Genomic DNA, 23,613 nt, shown 5'->3' with positions numbered 1-23,613 from the left:
AACACAACTCCCAGAAACCTGAGCTCCCAGGAGGGGCTCCCAACTGCCCCTTCACCCTCTCCCCCGTCTCAACCTTACCCCAGTTCCAAGGAAGAATGGAGGTTCAGCCAGGGTGTTAGGAAGCAAAGTGGATTGATCAGAGAAACGACAAAGAGGGTAGAAAGAAAGAAATACAGCTTCGAGCTCCCCAGCAGAAATGCCTTGTCTATGTTTGGATTCTTGTTCTTCTATCTCTCAGCGAGCCTATGAGTGAGGTAGACATCAGCCTTGTTTTCCTTCCACAGCCTGTAATCTAGTTCTTCTCACCAAAACAGTCTAGGTAAGCTCAAACTAGCACACATGGTAACCAAATTTTGAAGTAGCCAAAACTGTTTCTTTGGCAAGTATTATAACAACAAAACAAACAAAAATACAGACACAAACAAATGCCACAGAGGTTTGCAGTAACTTTTATCTTGAAGCTTTCATTGAAGCAATGTAATTCTTCAAGCTGCTTCTATGTAATTCTTCAAGCTGCTTCTTTTTTTTTTTTTTTTTTTGTGTTGTCCCCTTTCCAACAGGAAACATTTCTGAAATCCCAGCATTTTGGTTTCAAGTTCTCAGGATATTAATTTTGAGACATATAAATCTGCTTTTCCTTCAGAATAGCTTGCAATTAATTACCTGTTACTTAGTGGCCAGAACTAGCCAGTGTTTTCACTGGTCATTAAACAACCATGCCAAGATATGAAGTGATTTCTCTTTAATCAATCTGCAGCACAGATAATGACAGCAGTAACCATTACATGGTGACACAACTTTACTTTGTTCCAGGTGTCCATGTGTTGCAAAACACATTCCAGTTGGCTGCTGGTATATTGGGATCGCTTGCACAAACAAGTGCCCTTGATAACTGTAGTCAGTGAGAATTCTCCTCACTGTGTGGATATTTGAGTAGCCCTGTCTGATGTAATTTACTGCAGCCAGGCAGTTCATGTTAGCATGGCCATTGTGGGAACCTGTGGTTTTATACATCAGGCAGTAGTGGTTGCCATTAAATTTTCTGTTGTTACTATCACACAGTTCATAGAATCATAGAATTGACAGGGCTGGAAGGGACCACAAGGATCATCTAGTTCCACCCCCTGTGCCATGGGAAGGGACACCTCATACTAGCTCAGGTTCTGCAGTTCCTCAGTTATAGAACCATACATGAAGTTATTTAGCACAACTAAGTAAATAATTAGGGAAATAAACTATTTTTTCCTTAACATTGAGGCTATGGATGATTCTTGGGCCACTTTGGTGTCACTTGCTTAGTGCATTTTTAAGGTTGTTTAAGATTAAATCATTCCTTTTAATGAGTGTCTTTCACAGTGAAGAGTTTCAAACAGCTTTACAGTCTCTGATGCATTCAAGATTGAAATGAATTACTGGTGGTGGAGGATTGTGAGAAATTAAAGACATTAAGGGATTCATTAATGCTGGCCAAAATATGCATAGCCAGTAATTTATCAGCTCAGTCTCTCTCCCTGTTTCCAAGTCACAGACAAGCATGCTGCAGTGCCCAACAGCTCATTCTTTAGTTGTGTCTGTGCAGCAAATGTTTACAGCAAAGATTACACAGTCTTTCAATGCTCCTAAAAAGCACTGCTGCAAGTGGTCTTTTGATTTCTCCTGGGCTGCCAAATTGATCTGCAGTCCTTAATGATCTGCTTCCTAATGGGGTGGCAGTGGATTGAGGAATTTAGTGGATCGTGAATCTTTGAGTACCTAAATCAGTTAAAAGGTAGAGAGACTGTTGCAACCATCCAAACTTTCTCATGCCTGTACATATAGAATCATAGAATCATAGAATCAACCAGGTTGGAAGACACCTCCAAGATCATCCAGTCCAACCTAGCACCCAGCCCTAGCCAGTCAACTAGACCATGGCACTAAGTGCCTCATCCAGGCTTTTCTTGAACACCTCCAGGGACGGTGCCTCCACCACCTCCCTGGGCAGCCCATTCCAATGCCAATCACTCTCTCTGCCAACAACTTCCTCCTAACATCCAGCCTATACCTACCCTGGCACAACTTGAGACTGTGTCCCCTTGTTCTATTGCTGGTTACCTGGGAGAAGAGGCCAACCCCCACCTGGCTACAATCCCCCTTCAGGTAGTTGTAGACAGCAATGAGGTCACCCCTGAGCCTCCTCTTCTCCAGGCTAAACAACCCCAGCTCCCTCAACCTCTCCTCATAGGATTTGTGCTCCAGACCCCTCACCAGCTTTGTTGCCCTTCTCTGGACATGTTCCAGCCCCTCAACATCCTTCTTGAATTGAGGGGCCCAGAACTGGACACAGTACTCAAGGTGTGGCCTGAGCAGTGTTGAGTACAGGGGAAGAATAACCTCCCTTGTCCTACTGGCCACACTGTTCCTGATGCAGGCCAGGATGCCATTGGCTCTCTTGGCCACCTGGGCACACTGCTGGTTCATCTTCAGCTTACTATCTATCAGTACCCCCAGGTCCCTTTCCTCCTGGATGCTCTCCAGCCACTCAGTCCCCAGCCTGTAGCACTGCTTGGGGTTGTTGTGGCCAAAGTGCAGAACCCTGCACTTGGCCTTGTTAAATCTCATCCCATTGGCCTCTGCCCACCCATCCAGCCTGTCCAGGTCCCTCTGCAGGGCTCTCCTACCTTCCAACAGATCAACACCTGCTCCTAGCTTGGTGTCATCTGCAAACTTACTGATGCTGGACTCAATGCCCTCGTCCAAGTCATCAGTAAAGATATTGAACAGGACCGGGCCCAGCACTGATCCCTGGGGAACACCACTAGTGACAGCTGCCAACTGGATGTGGCACCATTCACCACCACCCTCTGAGCTCTGCCATTCAGCCAGTTCTTGATCCAGCACAGAGTGAATCTGTCCATGTACGTAGGATGCTATGTTCTTGGTAGACCTGATATAGCCCTGGCTTTCAAATAGCCCAGCTTCTCCCTGGCTTCACTGGAAGCCCACTTTAATATTAGTTTCTCTCATCATCCCAACAGAGAGATCATATTTTCATGTGCAGGGACTGACCTTTCTGGGAAGGTGTGAATCCCAAGCAATTAATTTACCTCTGCTTTTTAAGTCATCAAAGCCCAATAAAATGTCAAAGTTTTCAAGAAATGGAAATGCTTTTCTGTGCCTAAATAACACATGGTACAATTTGCACTCCATTAAGTGTTTGAGGATGAATGTTGGTTTGCATCCAAGAAAGGAGATGATTTCAGACTGTCAGATGTGTAAAGTCCTTGAAGAGTCTAGCAGCAGGGTAAACTATCTCCCAGGCAACCAGCAACAGAATGAGGGGATACAGTCTCAAGTTGTGCCAGGGGAAGTATAGGCTCCCTTCACAGAGAGAGTGATTTGCCATTGGAACGGGCTGCCCAGAGATGGTGGAGTCACTATCCCTGGAGGTGTTCATAAAAAGACTGGATGAGGCACTTAGTGTCATGGTCTAGTTAATTGGATAGGGCTGGGTGATAGGTTGGACTGGATGATCTTGGAAGTCTCTTCCAACCTGGTTGGTTCTATGATTCACCACAGCTCACCAGTTTTAAAATGAAGTTTGTTGTGTTCATAAATAGAGTTTTATGAAAGTGGTCTGTCACACTGGGGAGAACTGGTGTGTGATCCTGGAGTCTCTTCCAGACTATGGTCTTAATCATGTGGACTCCTCTGAATGATACCTGTGTTCACATAAAAGTTGCAGGAGTGAGAGAGAAAAGTGTGCATGTGCTTAGCTGGATCCCTAAAAACAACCAACTAGACCTTGAGTAATCTCACTAGAGGGGTGTTTAGAAGAGCCCACTGGGAGAGAAAAGGAAAATTCCAAATGTTTGGTAAAGCTTTAACAATTTCCTTCATTTTCTGCCCAGGCTACTGAAAGTGTTCTCAGAACCTGCAACACAAGAGACCCAGCCTTGTATGAGGCCACTGCACACCCATTTTTCAGACCGTGCTGGCTTAGTTACCTCACTCCCATTATTCTTCTAAGAAAGATGGTGTGTGTGTGTGTAAGCCCTGTGCAGTGGAACACCTGCATCAGGTTGTGGCACTGAGTTCATGTCTGTTGGTTTCCATCAGTCTTTTGAAAAACTGTACAGGGAGAAGCTAATGTGCAGCTGAAAAGAATTAGTTCCAGCTTCAGACTTTGTTTCAGGAAAGTATTTAACCATATGTTTTTCTTTAAGTATGTGCTAAGTCCCTTGACTTCGGTAGGATTTAAACACATCTAAAGCACCCCTCCAGAACAGGGATTGCTTCCTGAATGATTCACTGGGGCCAAACTGACCCCTGCCTTCATTCGACCTTTTGAGCTTTCCCCTCATTATCAATTGAAAGAGAAGAAAGATTTATCACCCTTATACTACGTAAATTGCATCTTAAACAGTAGAGATCCCTGAGGGTAGGAAGAACTGCTAGATCATTCTGTCCAGGGCCTGGTACTTTCCTAGTCCTCACAGAATCAATCAGATTGGAAAAGACCTTTGAGATCATCAAGTCCAACCTATCACCCAACATTGTCTAATCAACTAAATCACAGCATCAAGTGCCACATCTGGTCTTTTTTTTAAACACCTCCAGGGACTGTGACTCCACCACCTCCCTGGGCAGCCCATTCCAGTGGCCAATCACTTCCTCTGCAAAGAACTTCTTCCTAACCTCCTGCCCAAACCTCCCCTGGTGCAGCTTAAGACTGTCCCCCCTCATTCTGTCACTGGTTGCCTGAGAGAAGAAACCAAACACAGCCCATAGTCCAAAACATAGCTGGCAGCCAGTCACTAGTGGTGTCCCTCAGGGATCAGTGCTGGGCCCCATCCTCTTTAACATCTTCATAGATGATCTGGATGAGGGCATGGAGTCAGTCATCAGCAAGTTTGCAGATGACACCAAGCTGGGGGCAGATGTGACTGGGTTGGAGGGCAGAAGGGCTCTGCAGTGGGACCTTGACCGCCTGGACAGATGGGCAGAGTCCAATGGGATGGCATTCAATAGCTCCAAGTGCAGGGTGCTGCACTTTGGCCACAACAACCCCATGCAGAGATACAGGCTGGGGTCGGAGTGGCTGGAGAGCAGACAGACAGAGAGGGATCTGGGGGTGCTGATCGATACCCACCTGAACATGAGCCAGCAGTGTGCCCAGGTGGCCAAGAGAGCCAGTGGCATCCTGGCCTGCATCAGGAATGGTGTGGTCAGCAGGAGCAGGGAGGTCATTCTGCCCCTGTACTCTGCACTGGTTAGACCACACCTTGAGTGCTGTGTTCAGTTCTGGGCCCCCCAGTTTAGAAGGGACATTGAGATGCTTGAGCATGTCCAGAGAAGGGCGACGAGGCTGGTGAGAGGCCTTGAGCACAGCCCTACGAGGAGAGGCTGAGGGAGCTGGGATTGTTTAGCCTGGAGAAGAGGAGGCTCAGAGGAGACCTTATTGCTGTCTACAACTACCTGAGGGATGATTGTGGCCAGGGGGAGGTTGCTGTCTTCTCTCAGGTGGCCAGCACCAGAACGAGAGGACACAGCCTCAGGCTGTGGCAGGGGAGATTTAGGCTGGAGGTGAGGAGAAAGTTCTTCACTGAGAGAGTCATTGGACACTGGAATGGGCTGCCCGGGGAGGTGGTGGAGTCACCGTCCCTGGGGCTGTTCAAGGCAAGATTGGACGTGGCACTTGGTGCCATGGTCTAGCCTTGAGCTCTGTGGTAAAGGGTTGGACTTGATGATCTGTGAGGTCTCTTCCAACCCTGATGATACTGTGATACTGTGATACATTTAGGTTTGAAATGTCATCGGTCATAGATTGTTGCTGAATGTGTCCCTCCTGATTCCGAGTGTAGATAACTGAGTTGTTGTGTTATGGCTTGTTTCAGGTGTGCAGCGTATTAGAGAGCTTGGAGCAAGAATACAGGCGGGATGAAGACTGGTGTGGAGGGCGAGACAAACTTGGACCATCAGCTGAGATAGACCACGTCATCCCTCTCATCAGCAAACACCTGGAGCAGAAGGAAGCTTTCCTCAAGGTCTTATTTGAGTTCTCTAATAAATCAGGAAACTTCCCTATTAAATAGACAATATAGAGTAGCGTTGGTGAGTTTGAAAAGAAGCTCTGAGCTGTAATTCCAGTTCAGATACTGTCTGGCCAGTGTAAATCCTAGGCCAATTTCACACTGTGATTGTAGGGTTAGTAAGCAGCAGCATCAATGCATATCTCAGAGCAATGTCATCAGGACTAATTAGGTGGTATTTGTATTGCATTTTGAGGATGTTAGTTATTCTGCTTGTTTAATGTTCAGATTTTCAAAACTGCATATAATGAGCATTATAAATGACAGGTATTGATTTTGGTGTTGGAATATACAAACCAGCCAGCATTTCAAATTCTGTCCTCTAAGCCAATAGCTGAAGAACTATTAACAGCTGAAGCAATTATATCTCTGCAGGGCAGCACCAGCACAGAGACAAAGATTTTTCTCCTTTCTTCTAGGTGTTGCTTTGTAAGAACTGTGGGGCTGACAGACCAACAGGTCAGCTCCCACCTTCCACTAAAACTGATATACTACTGAAACTACCCTGGTAGACAAGGCTTAAGAAACTGTGCCTCTAGACTGTGCATTTTATTAACATTGAGAACTTTTCTTGATTTACATAAATTGAAAATATGTGATCTATGGAACCAGCTGTTTTAAGGTTGTCATTAGTTTGCCTTAATATATAAAGTAAGCCACTATATTAAAAAATATTCATGTTTTAATACATTCCTGAGGCTGTTAGTTCATTAGCTGAGTTTACTGACGTATAGCTGAAGCTCTTGTGTTTGCAGAGGCAAGAAAACTTCTCTCAGCAAAATAAACAGAGAAATTCCTTCAGTCCTCTTTGCTTTCTGTGCTCATTTTTACTGGTTATTTTTTATGTGGAATACTTTTTTTTTTTCAGGCCTGTACACTGGCACGAAGGAACGCTGAAGTATTCCTCAAGTACATTCACAGGAACAATGTCAGCATGCCTGGAGTAGCAAGCCATACAAGGGGGCCTGAGCAGCAAGTGAAAGGTTGGTGCACTGCTGCAATGACAACATTGAAGGTTTTGTTTGCTTTCTCTTCTGCTGTGTGGTCATTCAAAAGTCTGTGAATGAACATGTGAACATGCTGAGCAGGCACCTTAAGTTTTGACATCTGCTGTCACTAAAATGGCATATGTGCCTGACACCTTTAGCAGTAGTTTCTGAGGGTGCCTCAGAAACCAGCCCCTCCTCTGCTGGTTTTGAGTCCTCATATAGAAATCTGCTTTTGCACATGGTAGTGAGGGGGGAAAAAAGGAAAGTGGTTTGAAATGTGGGTTCTGTTTGTTTTTTCTTGTCATGAGAGTCCCTGGGTTGTCAGCTGAGATGATCAAGCAGTATTTTGCTTCAGTATCTAAAAATGCATTAAAAAATAACACATGTCACATCTTATCATTTAATTCCCCTCTCCGCAAGCATGTGGATTCTCCCTTGCTGGGGGTGTTCAAGGCCACTTTGGACAGCACCTTGAGCAACCTGATCTATTCAGGGGTGTCCCTGCCCTCAGGTGAAATTTGGAACTAGGTGATCTTTAAAAGCCCTTACAACCCAAATCATTCTGTGATTGTCGAGATGCATCTTGTTGCTGCTGAGCACTGGAAAGCAATGAACCCCAAACTTGTTTGTCCCTAGGATGGACCACTTGTTATTTTTGTCCTTGGAATTGTCTTTGGTGTCTTAGCACATCAAACTGACACCAGTGAAAGTGCCTGTGCCTGCCTGTAGTTACTTTCCTTTGGTCAAAAGTTCGCTGCTTACAATCAGATGGTAGATCTGACATGTTTGAAGTATTTACACTCCTCTGCTTAATTAAACAGTTGTTGATCTGTGCCTAGCAATTCTGCAAAGTACTGATAAGAGTGAGGAGTGAATCTGCAAAAATAAACCATTTTTGTTATTATTATTGATGGCTTTCTTACAGGCTGCAGAATGCTACAGGTTAAAAGCAGTGCAGTTGTATATGTGGGACAGAGAGGAACTTTGGTTACACACAGAAGATTAAAATAGTGCTACTAGAGAGATTACTTTCCTTCCTTTCAATACAAAATGTTAACATGACTTTGTTCAACTTTCCCCCACTACTGTGCCAAAGGCTTGTTATTGTTGACTTTTGTTCCCTACAGTTTAAAATCATGGAAAAATCAATTAAAACCTGACTCAGCAAGCCCTTAAATGTGCACTCAATATACGCTTTTGAGTGTTCCTCACTGAGCTGGTTTGAAATGATTCACTTATATAAAAGCCAGCTTGTATGTTAGTCTTTCTGTAAGCCAAATGTGTAATTCTTATGCTTGATGACTCTATCCACAACCAATCTTTGAAAAGGGCTCTTTAGTTCAGAATAAAAGCATCACTTAGTAGGATATTTATTGTGCTTCCAAAACAAAGTTGTCAATACAGACCAAGATTAGTTTTATTTGGCATAAACTGTTTATGCACAGGCCTGATCTAGAGCCTCAAGTATCTTTTCTCAATCAGATAAAGTTGCTGTTGTCCTCAGCAGGGGCTGAGCTAAATCTTGCAATTAACTTATTACAGCTTTACCTACCATCAACAACATCACACTTGTAAATGTGTTTGCTGACATCAGTTCTGATACCTCTATACCCAGGCAGGGTGAGATCATAGAATCAACCAGGTTGGAAGAGACCTCCAAGATCACCCAGTCCAACCTAGCACCCAGCCCTAGCCAGTCAACTAGACCATGGCACTAAGTGCCTCATCCAGGCTTTTCTTGAAGACCCCCAGGGACGGTGCCTCCACCACCTCCCTGGGCAGCCCATTCCAATGGGAAATCACTCTCTCTGTGAAGAACTTCCTCCTAACATCCAGCCTATACCTACCCTGGCACAACTTGAGACTGTGTCCCCTTGTTCTATTGCTGGTTGCCTGGGAGAAGAGGCCACCCCCCACCTGGCTACAATGCCCCTTCAGGTAGTTGTAGACAGTAATAAGATCACCCCTGAGCCTCCTCTTCTCCAGGCTAAACAGGCCTAGCTCCCTCAGCCTCTCCTCATAGGATTTGTGCTCCAGGCCCCTCACCAGCTTCGTTGCCCTTCTCTGGACATGTTCCAGCACCTCAACATCTTTCTTGAATTGAGGGGCCCAGAACTGGACACAGTACTCAAGGTGCTGCCAGCTACATGTGATTCAGCTCAGTTTAAATCAAAACAACTCAGGTTTAACTAATGTCAGGTTTGTGGTTTTTTTTTAAAGAGCAGACAGAATGAAATACTCTCAAATGAATTGGGAAGAAATACAGAATTGCATTTGAAAAGAAAGATACAGAAAAATCACAGAGCATATACAGGATGCTTAGCAACCCCCTTAAACCTTCCCCCAACCTGAAACTAGCCTACAATCCCCAATGCTCCTTTTCTTCCTCCCACAACGCCTGTGCCACCCACAGGCCCAAAGAAGGCCCCTGCAAGCCACAAACAGGCCCACTCCCTACATAGTTACTTAGATAAGTAGCTCCTGCCAGAGACAGCAGGCAGGAGGGGAAGGAAAAACGGATGAGTTGGCCTTGCTGCCAGCTTGTAAAGAGATAGTAGAATTATGGGATCCAATAACAATTTTACACTTTCCTGTGTCCACCCCTAGACTCCGCTAGTCCCTAGAGGATCTTTAACTCTATGGTTCCCAACCTACAGCAACTAAGGCTTAAGTTAGGTAATGTTGCAGAGGGATATTCTGCCGCCTACGCCGATTGTGGCGCAGGGGAGAAATTAATTGGTGCGAGAGGATATTCTATAAAAGTATATAAGTTATTCATTCAATATTCTGAACTCTCACCACCCCCAACCCACTAAAAGGATCTACACGGTTATGAAAGGCATTCTAGGAATAATATCAAACCATAACTTCTTAATAACTAGCAAACAGTTCAAACTGTTATAAACAGAGAGGTGTTTCCCTGCGGCAAATACCGCTTGGGGTCAATATGCTATTTGCCCAGCAGGTGGGCTGAAGCTCTTTCTGCTCTGTGGCAGGAGGCAATAGATGTTACAGAGGCATTAAAGCATTTACTCACAAATTCTGATTAATTATCAATCACCCTCCAGGGCTATGTCACAGCCTATACCAGTGTCCAAACTTCAGGGGACTCTGCCTGTAGACTTTGAGGCTGGAATCCTCCTGGCTTCAGGGTAAAAGGAGAATCTTCCCAGATTCTGGGGAAAGGATGCAGTCTCTGACCTTGTTCTCCTGGTGAAGGTTGCAATCTCTGCCCTTGTCTCCTGGCTTCTTCTGGATGCTCTGTCCAGGGATTCTTAGGCAGGACCTCAGGTGCAGAAGGAGTATGATGTAACGCTGCCCCTGCAGGCTGATGGTGTGCAGACAAGTGGGGTCTGCTCCTGGTAACTCAGCGGCAGTGGCACGCACCAGGCAATACTAAGGCAGTGGGCATGCAATAGGGTACACAGCTGCATGGGAGACTGAGCTCTGTAAAGGCAGATGCACTGCGGGTGGGCACACAAGGCAAGCATAAACAAAAAGCAGTGCTGGTGAGTCTAAGCGAGCGAGCGAGCAAGTGAGCGAGTGGGGGAGCCTGAGCACTTTGTTTACCTGTGTACCCCCCTTTATTAAATGTGGGCTGAGATTAATGGGCCCTTTGGACATTAGAACGACCAATCAGGTTGGCAGTTAGCCAACCTTACCATAATATGGAAAAGCCACAGGCCTGGACCTCCCAAATATGGGGATACTATGGGCCTAGCACCCGGCAAACACGAGCTGGGCATGTGGGGGCTTACACAACCACCTTACACAATCAGGGGTCCGGGGCAGACCAGACTTTATGGCACCAGGTTTGTTATGCCCCTTTGCGTTCGCTTATGCATTTACCTCTGGTTTAGGCAGAAAACCATGTCCAGGCAGGACAAGGCATAAGTAAGCCTATTTTTGGGCCTACAGGCACTGCACTACACCAATGTAGTGCAAATCACTTGCGTTATCCCTGAGTGTATTTTCAGTTAAACCTGTGGTATGTTCTAAAGAGTTAAATCACGCCTCTCAGCAAGCTGAGACAGTCTGGCTGAGCAGTGGGGTTTTGAAACAGGACATGTACGTCCTAGACTCCAAGGACTAACAAGTCTTCTGCCAGTATCTTCCTGAATCTGAGTGTCTGGCACATCCCTGTCACACAGAAAACAGTTTAGAGCACCAATACTGGGCCTCAACCCCAAATCACACCCCAGCAGTAACTGCACAGGGAGGACACAGAGGAGTGCCAGTCAGCACAGCCTCAAAAGAAACCTTACCAGGTGAGTCAGACTCAAAGCTTAGGTCTGAATTTGGTTACAACTCTGCATTGGACAACAGCTCTTGGTGCCATGTACTGGGCAGCCTGTGACCAGAGCAACAGACAAGGCACACAAAGGGCAACTTCTCCTGTCAACAAGTACTGGGCTCCTGAAATAAGCAACAGAAGCGAAGGAATGGATTAGAAATCACTTACACCAAAGTCTTTATTGGGGTAAATCCCAAACTCTGTTCTAGCATCTTCTCTGAGCCCATCCTTCAGGCTGAATGGGGCTCTGAGCCATCCGATCTACTGTGATGTATCCCTGCCCATGGTAGGGGGGTTGGAACTAGATGGTCCTTGACGTCCCTTCCAGCCCTGACAATTCTAGGATTCCTTTAGCAGACAACCCTGCAACTGCTCTTCTTTTGTGTTTTTTTATTTGTGGTTTAGTTTTGGGTTTTTGTGTTGTGGGGTTTTGGTTTTGTTGGTGTGGTGGTGGTAGTGTTGTTTTAAAGTAGCCCCTTTCAGTCAAGGCTTGTTTTTAAGAAGTGCCATCTCAAGGGCTCTGCTCTTGGTAATGTGATCCAGGCAGAGTGAGTAAATTCAGCTTTTTATGGCTTATTTCTATATGCATTCACAGAATCACTAATCATCCTTCAGGCTGGATGGGGCTCTGAGCAATCTGATCTATTGTGATGTATCCCTACCCATGGTAGGGGGGTTGGAACTAGATGATCCTTGAGATCCCTTCCAGCCCTGACAATTCTAGGATTCCTTTAGCAGACAACCCTGCAACTGCTCTTCTTTTGTGTTTTTTTATTTGTGGTTTAGTTTTGGGTTTTTGTGTTGTGGGGTTTTGGTTTTGTTGGTGTGGTGGTGGTAGTGTTGTTTTAAAGTAGCCCCTTTCAGTCAAGGCTTGTTTTTAAGAAGTGCCATCTCAAGGACTCTGCTCTTGGTAATGTGATCCAGGCAGAGTGAGTAAATTCAGCTTTTTATGGCTTATTTCTATATGCATTCACAGAATCACTAATCATCCTTCAGGCTGGATGGGGCTCTGAGCAATCTGATCTATTGTGATGTATCCCTACCCATTGTAGGGGGGTTGGAACTAGATGATCCTTGAGATCCCTTCCAGCCCTGACAATTCTAGAATTCCTTTAGCAGACAACCCTGCAACTGCCCTTCTTTTGTGGTTGTTTTTTTTTATTTGTGGTTTAGTTTTGGGGTTTTGTGTTGTGGGGTTTTGGTTTTGTTGGTGTGGTGGTGGTAGTGTTGTTTTAAAGCAGACCCTTTCAGTCAAGGCTTGTTTTTAAGAAGTGCCATCTCAAGGGCTCTGCTCTTGGTAATGTGATCCGGGCAGAGTGAGTAAATTCAGCTTTTTATGGCTTATTTCTATATGCATTCACAGAATCACTAATCACACAGACATTTTCCTTTACCCTACAGCCATTCTGAGTGAGCTGCTGCAGAGGGAGAACAGAGTCCTCCACTTCTGGACCCTGAAGAAGCGGAGATTAGATCAGTGCCAGCAGTACGTTGTCTTTGAGCGCAGTGCCAAGCAGGTAATCTAAAAACCCCATTTTGTCGGGCAGCATGTAAATATTTCCTGTGCCTTTGTAATTGCTCTGTGTGAGGCTCCTGTTGCAGTCTCCAGTGGTATTTAAAAACCATAACTTTTGAGCCCATGGCAATTGTAGAATTAAAACATTTTAGAAAATTATAAAACTCGACAACGAAACTCAGAATTTTTTTTGCCAGGATGCTACGGAGGGGGATCTCTATGCCTCCCTTATTTGGTGGAGGAGAGAGATTAATTTGAGGTGGTATTAATTTTATATAAAAATATTTTTATTAAAATTAATGTTTACAAACTCTTGCCACCCCCACCCATTGTGTAATAACATTTAATTCTTTGTGCAAGTTTATGAAAGCAATTAGGATATGATATATACAGGGATCTGGTTAATAACTGTCAAAATATCAACTAAACTATTTGCAGAGAGAGAAATTTCCCTTAGACTTAGTGCCGCTTGGGAACTATGCTGTTTGTCCAGCAGGGTGGGCTGAACCCCTGTGTCTGCTCTAAGGCAGAGGCAACTTATATTACAGAAGAATTAAGCTTTACTTATGAGTGTTGTTATTAATTATTCATCACCCTCCTGGGGTTGCGTCTCAGCCTGTGCCCAGTATCTGGACTTCCAGGGGCTGGAATCTTCCCATCTTGAGAGGGAAATAGGTGAATCCTCCTGGCTTGAGGGGAAATGCTAAATCTTCCCAGTCTCTAGGGTAAACAGGTTTCCTCTAACCTTTTCTCCTGGTGTGAGGTGATCTCTGCCTCGTCGCTGCTGGTTCTTCTGGATGCGGCATGTCCAGGGATGATCAGCTGGCAGGATTCCAGGAACAGGAGGAGAATGTTGTCCATGCAGTTTCTGGCATGGTCCTTTCACAGCTAGCAGGCTGTGTGTGTGAGGGTGTGCAGACAATTGAGGGGTCTGCCGTCCTGGCTCTCCTACCAGGCAACAAGCTGGGAGTCTGAGCTCCACAGATAAAGCAAGGTAGATGGCCAATATGCACAGCTGGCTCTAGGAGGTTCTATCAGCTCCCCATATATGTATTGGGTGCAGGCTTGAATGTGCTCTGCTTCTAAGGTACACAGACAGGTTAACTGTGAATTGAATCAAAGTAAGAGGTCTAAGCCTCAGTGAGCATTGGAGCAGTGCTTTGGCTTCCGAGCACGTGGGTGTGAGCGGCTGAGTGCTTCGGGTGTAGGTCAGAACTATAGCTGATCCCTGCAGGTGGGTCAGAGAGATGAGTCTGAACCTGAACTGAGCTGAGTCTGAACACGTGGTGCACCTTTGCACCCCTCTTTATAGACTGTGGGACGAGATTAATGGCCCTTTGGCCATCCAAAGTGACCAATCAGGTTGGCAGTAAGCCAAACCTTACCTTAATAGGCAGGAGCTGTTTGCCTGGACCCTCCCAAATATGGGGATTACCTGGGCGGACCCCAGGGATACACGGGCTGGGTGTGTGTGTGTTACACAACCCTATTTACTACCAGGGGTCCTGGCAGAAAAACATGTCCAGGCATGCAGGGGCATAGGGAGGGCCCTTGCAGACCCTCCACGACACAGGCCAGAATCAATTTGATTGAAAATAAGTATAAGAACAAACTTGTTTTGTTGAGCTATTACTGAATGAGAAATCTGCTCTTCTTCATACAAATGTATCTGCATATAGGCAGAATTCCCTACACTCCTTTTTCTCCTAGGAAACCTATAGCATGTTTTTTACCCACCTGCTTCGATTACAGTTTTCACAATATCACAGTATTATCAGGGTTGGAAGAGACCTCACAGATCATCAAGTCCAACCCTTTACCACAGAGCTCAAGACTAGACCATGGCACCAAGTGCCACGTCCAATCCTGCCTTGAACAGCCCCAGGGACGGCGACTCCACCACCTCCCCGGGCAGCCCATTCCAGTGTCCAATGACTCTCTCAGTGAAGAACTTTCTCCTCACCTCCAGCCTAAATCTCCCCTGCCACAGCCTGAGGCTGTGTCCTCTCATTCTGGTGCTGGCCACCTGAGAGAAGAGAGCAACCTCCTCCTGGCTCCAACCTCCCCTCAGGTAGTTGTAGACAGCAATAAGGTCACCCCTGAGCCTCCTCTTCTCCAGGCTAAACAATCCCAGCTCCCTCAGCCTCTCCTCGTAGGGCTGTGCTCTAGGTCTCTCACCAGCCTCGTTGCCCTTCTCTGGACACGCTCAAGCATCTCAATGTCCCTCCTAAACTGGGGGGCCCAGAACTGAACACAGTACTCAAGGTGTGGTCTAACCAGTGCAGAGTACAGGGGCAGAATGACCTCCCTGCTCCTGCTGACCTTTTGTATACTCCTAGAAAATGTTTCAGCACACACAATATTAGAGTCCCAATGGATTTTTTTTTTGTCCTTTATTTGGCAGATTATTTTTTTTGTCAGAGGATTAGCTCCTGAAATACAAAGACTGCTTGTTTTGTTTTTCCTTTGGTTGTTTTTGATGTTCACAGGCCTTAGACTGGATCCAAGAAACAGGCGAATATTACCTCTCTACTCACAGCTCCACAGGGGAATCAGCAGAAGAAACCCAGGAGCTCCTGAAAGAATATGGGGAATTCAGAGTGCCTGCCAAGGTAAACAGTGACTTTAAGCATGACATCAACCTTAGTCTATGTTTATGAGCCTATTTCAATACCTGAAATCTCTCTAATATTATTGTCTTGGTTTTATATTTTTCTCCTGATATTCCTTGCCCAGAAGATAATTGGATTTTGAGAACTCTGATCATTTTTAGGAAGACATAGGGACAAAAAGAAGATTTTTCTCCCCCTTGGTCTATGTTGGTTATGGAGCATTTTTGTTCTGATTAGAGGGAAATGTCCATTAGCACGCATAGTTCACAGAAAGCTAATTGCATCCTTGAACAGGAATAGTTTAGAATCATAGAATCATAGAATCAACCAGGTTGGAAGAGACCTCCAAGATCATCCAGTCCAACCAATCCCCCAGCCCTAGCCAGTCAACTAGACCATGGCACTAAGTGCCTCATCCAGTCTTTTATTGAAGACCTCCAGGGACGGTGCCTCCACCACCTCCCTGGGCAGCCCATTCCAATGCCAATCACTCTCTCTGCCAACAACAACTTCCTCCTAACATCCAGCCTAGACCTCCCCCGGCACAACTTGAGACTGTGTCCCCTTGTTCTATTGCTGGTTGCCTGGGAGAAGAGACCAACTCCTACCTGGCTACAGCCTCCCTTCAAGTAGTTGTAGACAGCAATGAGGTCACCCCTGAGCCTCCTCTTCTCCAGGCTAAACACCCCCAGCTCCCTCAGCCTCTTCTCATAGGGTTTGTGTTCCAGGCCTTTCACCAGCTTTGTCGCTCTTCTCTGGACATGTTCCAGCACCTCAACATCTCTCTTGAATTAGAGCAACTAATTGGTCTGAACATATCCAAGGTCATCTTGGATTCCCCTTCTCTTTCTTCTCTCATTACAACCTCTATTTGTTTCATGAATTCCAGCTGGTTTGATCACAGATCATCACTTATCTCTTTAGAAATAATCTGTTGATCTCAACAAAATCATTTAAATATATGGGTTTGGAAACTCTGGGCTGAACATTTGGTAATACAAAGCTGCATTACCAAGAATCTATTAATTTATATGGAACAATTCTGAGAAATCTGGTGTGGTTTACAGAGGAGTGGTGCTTCAGACAAATGAATTCAAACCATAGGTATGAATCACAGGGGTATTAACAGTCACTGATAAGTATCTAAATTACAAAGTCAGACTGCAGCAAGACCATGGCTTTGCTGTTGTCTAGCTTTGTCTTGCTATGTCCTTAAATCATCTTCTGTAATCCTTAAATTCCTCATTAGGCTGTCTGGGCTTGAATGGGTTTGATCCACAGGCTTTGTGGTGTCCTTGTCCCTTTCCTTTTTTGCTTTGATTGCATGTCTGTGAAAACAGGAGGTAACTAGCAATAGATGTAAATTAATTTAATCAGACAGAATCTGTAAAACATTCCTGCAACAGTACTTCTGTCCTATAATCAGTCCACCTGGATGATGTTCCAGTTTATAATAGTATAATCCCAATTCATCCTGAAGTTTCCAAACTATTTCTGCTCTTGACATAGCTGAAGACTGAATTTTATGCCTTGTTACTTATTGACCATTACTGACTGTGCCTTACACTGAGGTGTGTGGTCTTACTCTCTAGGGCTCTAGTAAATCACTTCTCTGCTGCTGACTTAGAATATTTTCACTGCCTCCTGCAATCTCACAAATGTATGTCAGTCTCAGACTGATGTTATTCAGCTGTCACTGAAAGCCTTCCTGATCCAAATAATGTTCTGGTCAAACGAATTGTTTGGAAAGCATAAAACACCAGTAGCTTTTGGGAATGGAACACTTTTTAGATGTGTTCAGTTAGTTTGTTAAGATGAGCTCTCATTCAGCTATTAATTTATTTTGCTACTGAAACTTCTTGATTTTTTTTTTTTCTTTGAAATCTGCTGGATGTTTTCTGGCCTGAAGTGCATTTTGCCATTTGAAGCCACATTGCTGATAATGTCAAGTACCTGGCAGCAAGTCTTGCTTCAGGCACTGGAAAGTTGTCCCCATCTCTGAAGAGCAGCTTGCCAGCACCTCCAGGCATACGACTGATGTTCCCTTTGCTTTTGAGGATTAGCATGTGCATTACAGCTGGAGTTCAGTCTGTACAGTTAATATCTCAATTTTATAAGCATTTTTTACTTGAATTGGATCAAACATAGGGTCCAGACACCTTCAGTTCCTGGGATAGATTTGGAATATAAGCTTAAATTTATAACTAGCTTCTTTGTGCCAGGTTTGCACAAAGTTTCTCAACGTGGATAAAGCATAGTGACTAAGGGGCAGTCAGAGCCCAAGTGAAACAGGAAAGATTTCTGGAACATTTAGGGGCTCAGTGTATGTTCAGGCATCATTTAGTTTGTAACGCTCTAACTAGAACTAAAATACTGGTGAAGGATTTTATAGCAGACCAAGAATTTGGATTTTAAATTCCATTTGTTTCTGGAACAGAGCAGTAGTGACTCAAACTCACTTTCTGGACTGATGTGCAGTGTGTTAATGACTTGACTACACAGGCCTGCAGAACCACCTAGAGAGATTTAGAGTAACTCGGTGTATTTTATGAGGTTTGAATTTTAAGTCCTGTCTTCTACTCCAAGTCTTACCAGAAGGAGTAAGTCTTCAGTTATGGGAAGGAGGCATGTCCAAGTTGCAACCTGTTTGCCCTTTGTGTTTGTACGTGTGAGGTTTCAAAGGCTTGACTTTTTCTATCTCCTGCAGCTTCATAAGTATCCTTATAAAAATGCTGTTCTTCTCATATTCTACTGGGCAAAGCACCTGATATGTACAAAATGCAGTACAAGCAGTCTTTAATGATGTAAGAAAAGCCGCGAGCTGCTGTTGACCGCTGTGTGAATTAAAAGCAAAGGAATTAATAATAATGCAATATAACCGAGGATCATATTTTGGGCAGCAAACAAAGGAGAAAGTGAAGCTCCTCATCCAGCTGGCTGACAGCTTTGTAGAAAAAGGACATATACACGCCACTGAAATTAGGAAGTGGGTCACCACCGTTGACAAACGCTACCGTGACTTCTCTCTCAGGATGGGGAAATACCGCTACTCCCTGGAAAAAGCCCTTGGAATCAATACAGAGGTACTGTAAGTCCATGACTGGCCAGGGTTTTATATCAAAGCTGAAAGCCACAGAGGGAAGCAAAGGTTATGGCATGAATGCTGCAGGTTTTCATGCGTCCATTAGAAACACTTAAAACTCGGCCAACCTACCTAGCCAAGCTCAGAACCGTTGCTGAAGAGTAAGAGGTTTTATGTGGTTGATAAGTGATATAAGGAGAAAACTGATGAAGATCAAAAAGACTTTATTAACAAATGTTTGCACTGTTCTCCAGGAGACCATACAGCTACTGGGGAGGAGAGGAAACATGTACTGGTATAAGAATCTGTGGTAATTTTAGCATAAGCCATAAATACTGCTCCCACTCTGTTATTTTGAATCAAACTCAGACTTTGACTGTAAGTTTCCATTCTCTCATCATTTAACTAACAAAAAAATTGGTCCCAAACCACCTTTCTGAGCAGCATAAGAGAAACAAAAATTATAATCTCCTGCTAATCCCTGGCCATGGTGTTAACAGGAAGTTCCAAAGGCAGAAACACTTAAAAAACCTTCAGTCCACTGTCCTTTAAAATTGTCAGAAAAAAAAGAGTAAATTCCCTCACTGACATCCTCAAGGTGTCTTAAACGCATTGTTCCTTGTAGGGTCTTAGACAATGTGATGGTTTGGGTATACCCTGCCCCCTCCCCCCACTTTAGAAATCACCCAGACTAGACTCAGCCAGCTCTGGCAATTGAATCAAGCTTATATTTACAGCTTAGCACACTATACAAGCAGATATTTACAGTATATACAGTTATATACAGAAATATACAAGGTAAAAGGTAATACAGAAACACAGCAGCCCTCCCAGGAACCTGAGTCCCCAGGAGGGGCTCCCAACTGCCCTTCCACCTTCCCCCACCCCTCTACCTTACCCCAGATGAAAGAGGGGTAGGGACGAAGGTGCCCAAGGAGGAATGTAGTGTCAGCCAGGGGGGTTAGGAAGCAGGTGGATTAATCAGAGAGATGGCACGTTAGGTTAGAGAGAGAAATTCAGCCCACAGCCTGGACAGAGAGCATCTCCCTTATCTATATTTACACTCCACTTTTTATACATCTCAGCAAGCCTATGAGTGAAGTAGACATCACCATTGTTTCTCTTTCACAGCCTGTAATCTAATTCTTCTCACCAAAACATTCTCACTAGCTTCAAACTTGCACATACAAAACTGCTAAAAGTCTGGAAAGGTATTTTCATGGCAGAAGGCCATCAGAAGTTGGAATTGTATCTGCACAGTGCTCTACTTTATCAGAAATTTTATGAAGTCTCATACTGGACAAACTAATTTAGATGTGAGGGAGTTGGAATTGTATCTGCACAGTGCTCTACTTTATCAGAAATTTTATGAAGTCTCATACTGGACAAACTAATTTAGATGTGAGGGAGTACAGTAAAATTTAGATATGTCATTAATACCTATACCTAGTGTGATGGTTTGGAAGTTACCTGCCCCCCTACACAATGAATTCACCCAGACTAGACTCAGCCACCTGGAAGTTAAGGAAGCTATATTTACAGCTTAGCACAATTTGCAAGCATGTATACACAATATACATGAATATTTACAGTTATGTACAAGTTAAAGGTAATACAGAAACACAATGCCTCTCCCAGAAATCAGAGTCAGACTACCAGGAGGCTCCCAACCCAGCTCAAACCTCCTCCCCTCTTCCCTGTCTTTCCCTCCCTTCAGGAATAACCAGATCAATCCCCGTATATCTCACGTGATAAATCTGGAGAGATCTGAGGTGAGATGTCAGGAAGACAACAGGAAAGTTAGAGGAAAAACAGGGTTAGTTCAGATTAGAGTTAAGACAGATGCAACCACACAGATGGACAGAGAGAAGTGAGAACTGACTGAGCAGTGTGTGAGAAGTGTCTTATCTATATTTTGACTAGCTGCATCTCTCAGTAGAAGAATGGGTGATATAGGTTGCTGTTGTCTCTCTTTCTCCTCACAGCTAAGGATTTAATTTCTCTCAGTAAAATATTCCAGTTAGCCTCAAATCAGCACATCTATATAGGAGGAAGAGTGAAAACTGCAATAAATCTCACAATTGGCATTTTCTAAGATTTTTCCCTTGCCTTTTCACCTTCTCACTTTTCACTGTAGCTCTAAATCTGCATTTCCTTCTTTTTAAACATTGTTTTTGTCTTACTTTAGTCTCTTCCTATCTATTTGATCTGCATTTTGCCCAACAGTAGGATTACAGTGAGCTTCAAACCTATACTGTCACTTTTTCTAGGATAACAAGGACCTAGAACTAGACATTATTCCAGCAAGTCTTTCAGACCGGGAAGTAAAGCTGCGAGATGCAAATCATGAAGTCAATGAAGAAAAAAGAAAATCGGCCAGGAAAAAAGAGTATGTCTCCAAATGCTCACAGAATGCCATGAGATGTTATCTAAGAGTGATTTTATGATACTTGCATGACCAGAACTGACTGACAGTCCTATAACTCCTTCCAGACGTGGAGCTACTGAGAAAGTCTACAGGTGTAGGACAGAGGTTGTGAGTCGTAGGCTAGATTTTGAATTTGTTTTTATATTAGTCAGAAGTGACTTTAGAAAGGGGAAGTAGTGAACCACAGAATGCATCAGGCTGCAAGGCATCTTCAAAGGTCATCTTGTCCAACCTCCCTGCAGTCAGCAACTAGATCAAGTTGATCAGTGTCCCATCAAGTTTGACCTTGAATGTTTTCAGTGATAGGGCCTCAACTACTCTCTAGAATCATATATTCAACCAGGTTGGAAGAGACCTCCAAGATCAGCCAGTCCAACCTAGCACCCAGCCCTAGCTAGTCAACTAGACCATGGCACTGAGTGCCTCATCCAGTCTTTGCTTGAAGACCCCCAGGGACGGTGACTCCACCTCCCCAGGCAGCCCATTCCAATGGGAAATCACTCTCTCTGTGAAGAACTTCCTCCTAATATCCAGCCTATACCTACCCCAGCACAACTTGAGACTGTGTCCCCTTGTTCTATTGCTGATTACCTGGGAGAAGAGGCCACCCCCTACCTGGGTACAATGCCCTTCAGGTAGTTGTAGACAGTAATAAGATCACCCCTGAGCCTCCTCTTCTCCAGGCTAAACACCCCCAGCTCCCTCAGCCTCTCCTCATAGGATTTGTGCTCCAGGCCCCTCACCAGCTTTGTTGCCCTTCTCTGGACATGTTCCAGCCCCTCAACATCCTTCTTGAATTGAGGGGCCCAGAACTGGACACAGTACTCAAGGTACTCTGGGCAACCTGTTACAGTATTTCACCACTCTCCTTGTTAAAAAAAAAACTTCTGCCATATTTCTAACCCAAATCTACATTTCTCTAGTTTAAAATCATTGCTTACCACCACACACCCTTCTAAACAGTCCTTCCCCAGCCCTCTTGTAGGTTCCCTTCAGATACTGAAATGCAACTTATAAAGAGATATTTAGAGAGTGATTGTTGCACTTAAATCTAGAAACAAACTAATTTCACAGTATTTTGTCTTAATTTTTGCAAGTGGGGATTGCGGAAATATAACTTAATAGACTTTTATGCAGAAAAGTTATTTAGACAATGACTCTACAAGGGACTAGAGTGTGAAGTGATATTCATGGAGCTGAGGTGCAAAGTAAGGCAGCTGAGGGTTTGGAGTGGAAGTACACCACTACATTAAGACAGCAGAGGGATATTATGTTTTCTATTCATTGTATAAATATCTGTAATGTCCAGAACACCTGAAGTACTTTCTTTTTTTTTCCCTAGATTCATTATGGCTGAGCTGCTTCAGACAGAAAAAGCCTATGTCAGGGACTTACATGAATGTTTAGAGGTAAGTTACAGCCTGGGAAGGCTCCAGTGTTTTCAGGTTATCCTTTGCAGTGGTGATGTTCACTGCTCTAAAAAGGCTGACAGGAGTCTTTTTTGAGGATGCTACCATTGGTGCGTAGCTGCAGAGCTATGCCACAGAATCACAGAGCTTTAGAATTTGGGAGGGACTGCCAGAGAGCATTGCCAAGGCAGGATCACCTAGGGTAGTTCGCTCAGAGATGCATCTAGGCAGGTTTTGAAAGTCTCCAGAGACGGAGACTTCACAATCTCGCTGAGCAGCCTGATCCAGTGCTCTGTCACCCTCACTGTAAAGATGTTTGTCCTCATGTCCTGCTGGTGATGGGAGCTGGATGGGCAGCAGAGGGAGCTTGCCTCTCACTGGCAGATCTATGCCTTGTGCTTCTCACACTTCGTTGTAAATATCTGCACTTTCAGGGACACCTGAGTGTGCCTTCATTTTCAAACCTGTGCTCACCCCTGCAGAGTGAAAGCTGTGTCCTGAGACTCAGCATTGACCTGGAATTTCTTTGTTTCCTGTTTTTTTTAATCATGGAGCATTTTCTTAAGAATTCAATACTATTCCTCTGGATCTTCTCATGCTGGAGAAAGAGATGGATTTGCAAAGCCAAATACATTGCCTAGCGTTACAGCAGAGTGTTCCTGAAGGATACTGATATGCAAGGCAATGTGCAGTGTATTTCAGTGAAATCTGTTGGCTTTCACATTCCTGCAGTTTGAAAGAGGTTTTTATGTATCTGATGCTACTGAAGTGGTAAATCCAGCTTATCTTTCGACTGTTTCTGGCTGCAGTGTTTGGACACCACCAGTTGGACAGCAAAGACAGGTGGTGTTGGCATGTTTTTGCTTTTCCTTCAGACAACTTCCCTGTGTCAACACATTGAATTTCTCTGGAGAGTTTTCTGTGGCACTGGATTTTATTTTTTTGCTTTAGCTTGTTTGTTTAATCTCAGAATACATATTTCTCTTGTCACTCTGTGCCTTTGGCAATAAACCAGGGAAGACCTATTCTTTTTCGCTGTGATTATTAACAAAGCTAAGAATTGCTCGTGTCTTCCAGACTTACCTTTGGGAAATGACAAGTGGAGTGGAAGAAATACCTGCTGGGATCCTTAATAAAGAACACGTCATCTTTGGCAATATTCAGGAGATATATGACTTTCATAACAAGTAAGTATTCCAAACAGTTCTGTTA

General features: G+C 44.3%; 1 protein-coding gene across 18 annotated transcripts in view; it reads left to right on the top strand.

Annotated features, from left to right (window-relative positions):
• KALRN (kalirin RhoGEF kinase) overlaps positions 1 to 23,613 on the top strand; it is a 651,147-nt gene that overhangs the window by 441,536 nt on the left and 185,998 nt on the right. For all 18 annotated transcript variants that reach the window (XM_064156794.1, XM_064156788.1, XM_064156780.1 and 15 more), the window contains 8 exons: positions 5,877 to 6,026; positions 6,940 to 7,054; positions 12,756 to 12,871; positions 15,360 to 15,482; positions 18,383 to 18,565; positions 20,835 to 20,953; positions 22,335 to 22,401; positions 23,479 to 23,588. In XM_064156794.1, the coding sequence (XP_064012864.1) occupies positions 5,877 to 6,026; positions 6,940 to 7,054; positions 12,756 to 12,871; positions 15,360 to 15,482; positions 18,383 to 18,565; positions 20,835 to 20,953; positions 22,335 to 22,401; positions 23,479 to 23,588 (983 nt within the window). The remainder of the gene's footprint in view (positions 1 to 5,876; positions 6,027 to 6,939; positions 7,055 to 12,755; positions 12,872 to 15,359; positions 15,483 to 18,382; positions 18,566 to 20,834; positions 20,954 to 22,334; positions 22,402 to 23,478; positions 23,589 to 23,613) is intronic.

The sequence above is a fragment of the Pogoniulus pusillus genome, chromosome 2, assembly GCF_015220805.1.
Source record: "Pogoniulus pusillus isolate bPogPus1 chromosome 2, bPogPus1.pri, whole genome shotgun sequence".
Lineage (NCBI taxonomy): Eukaryota > Metazoa > Chordata > Aves > Piciformes > Lybiidae > Pogoniulus > Pogoniulus pusillus.
Note: the sequence above shows the minus strand (reverse complement) of the source record. Positions and strands in the feature narration are given on the sequence as shown.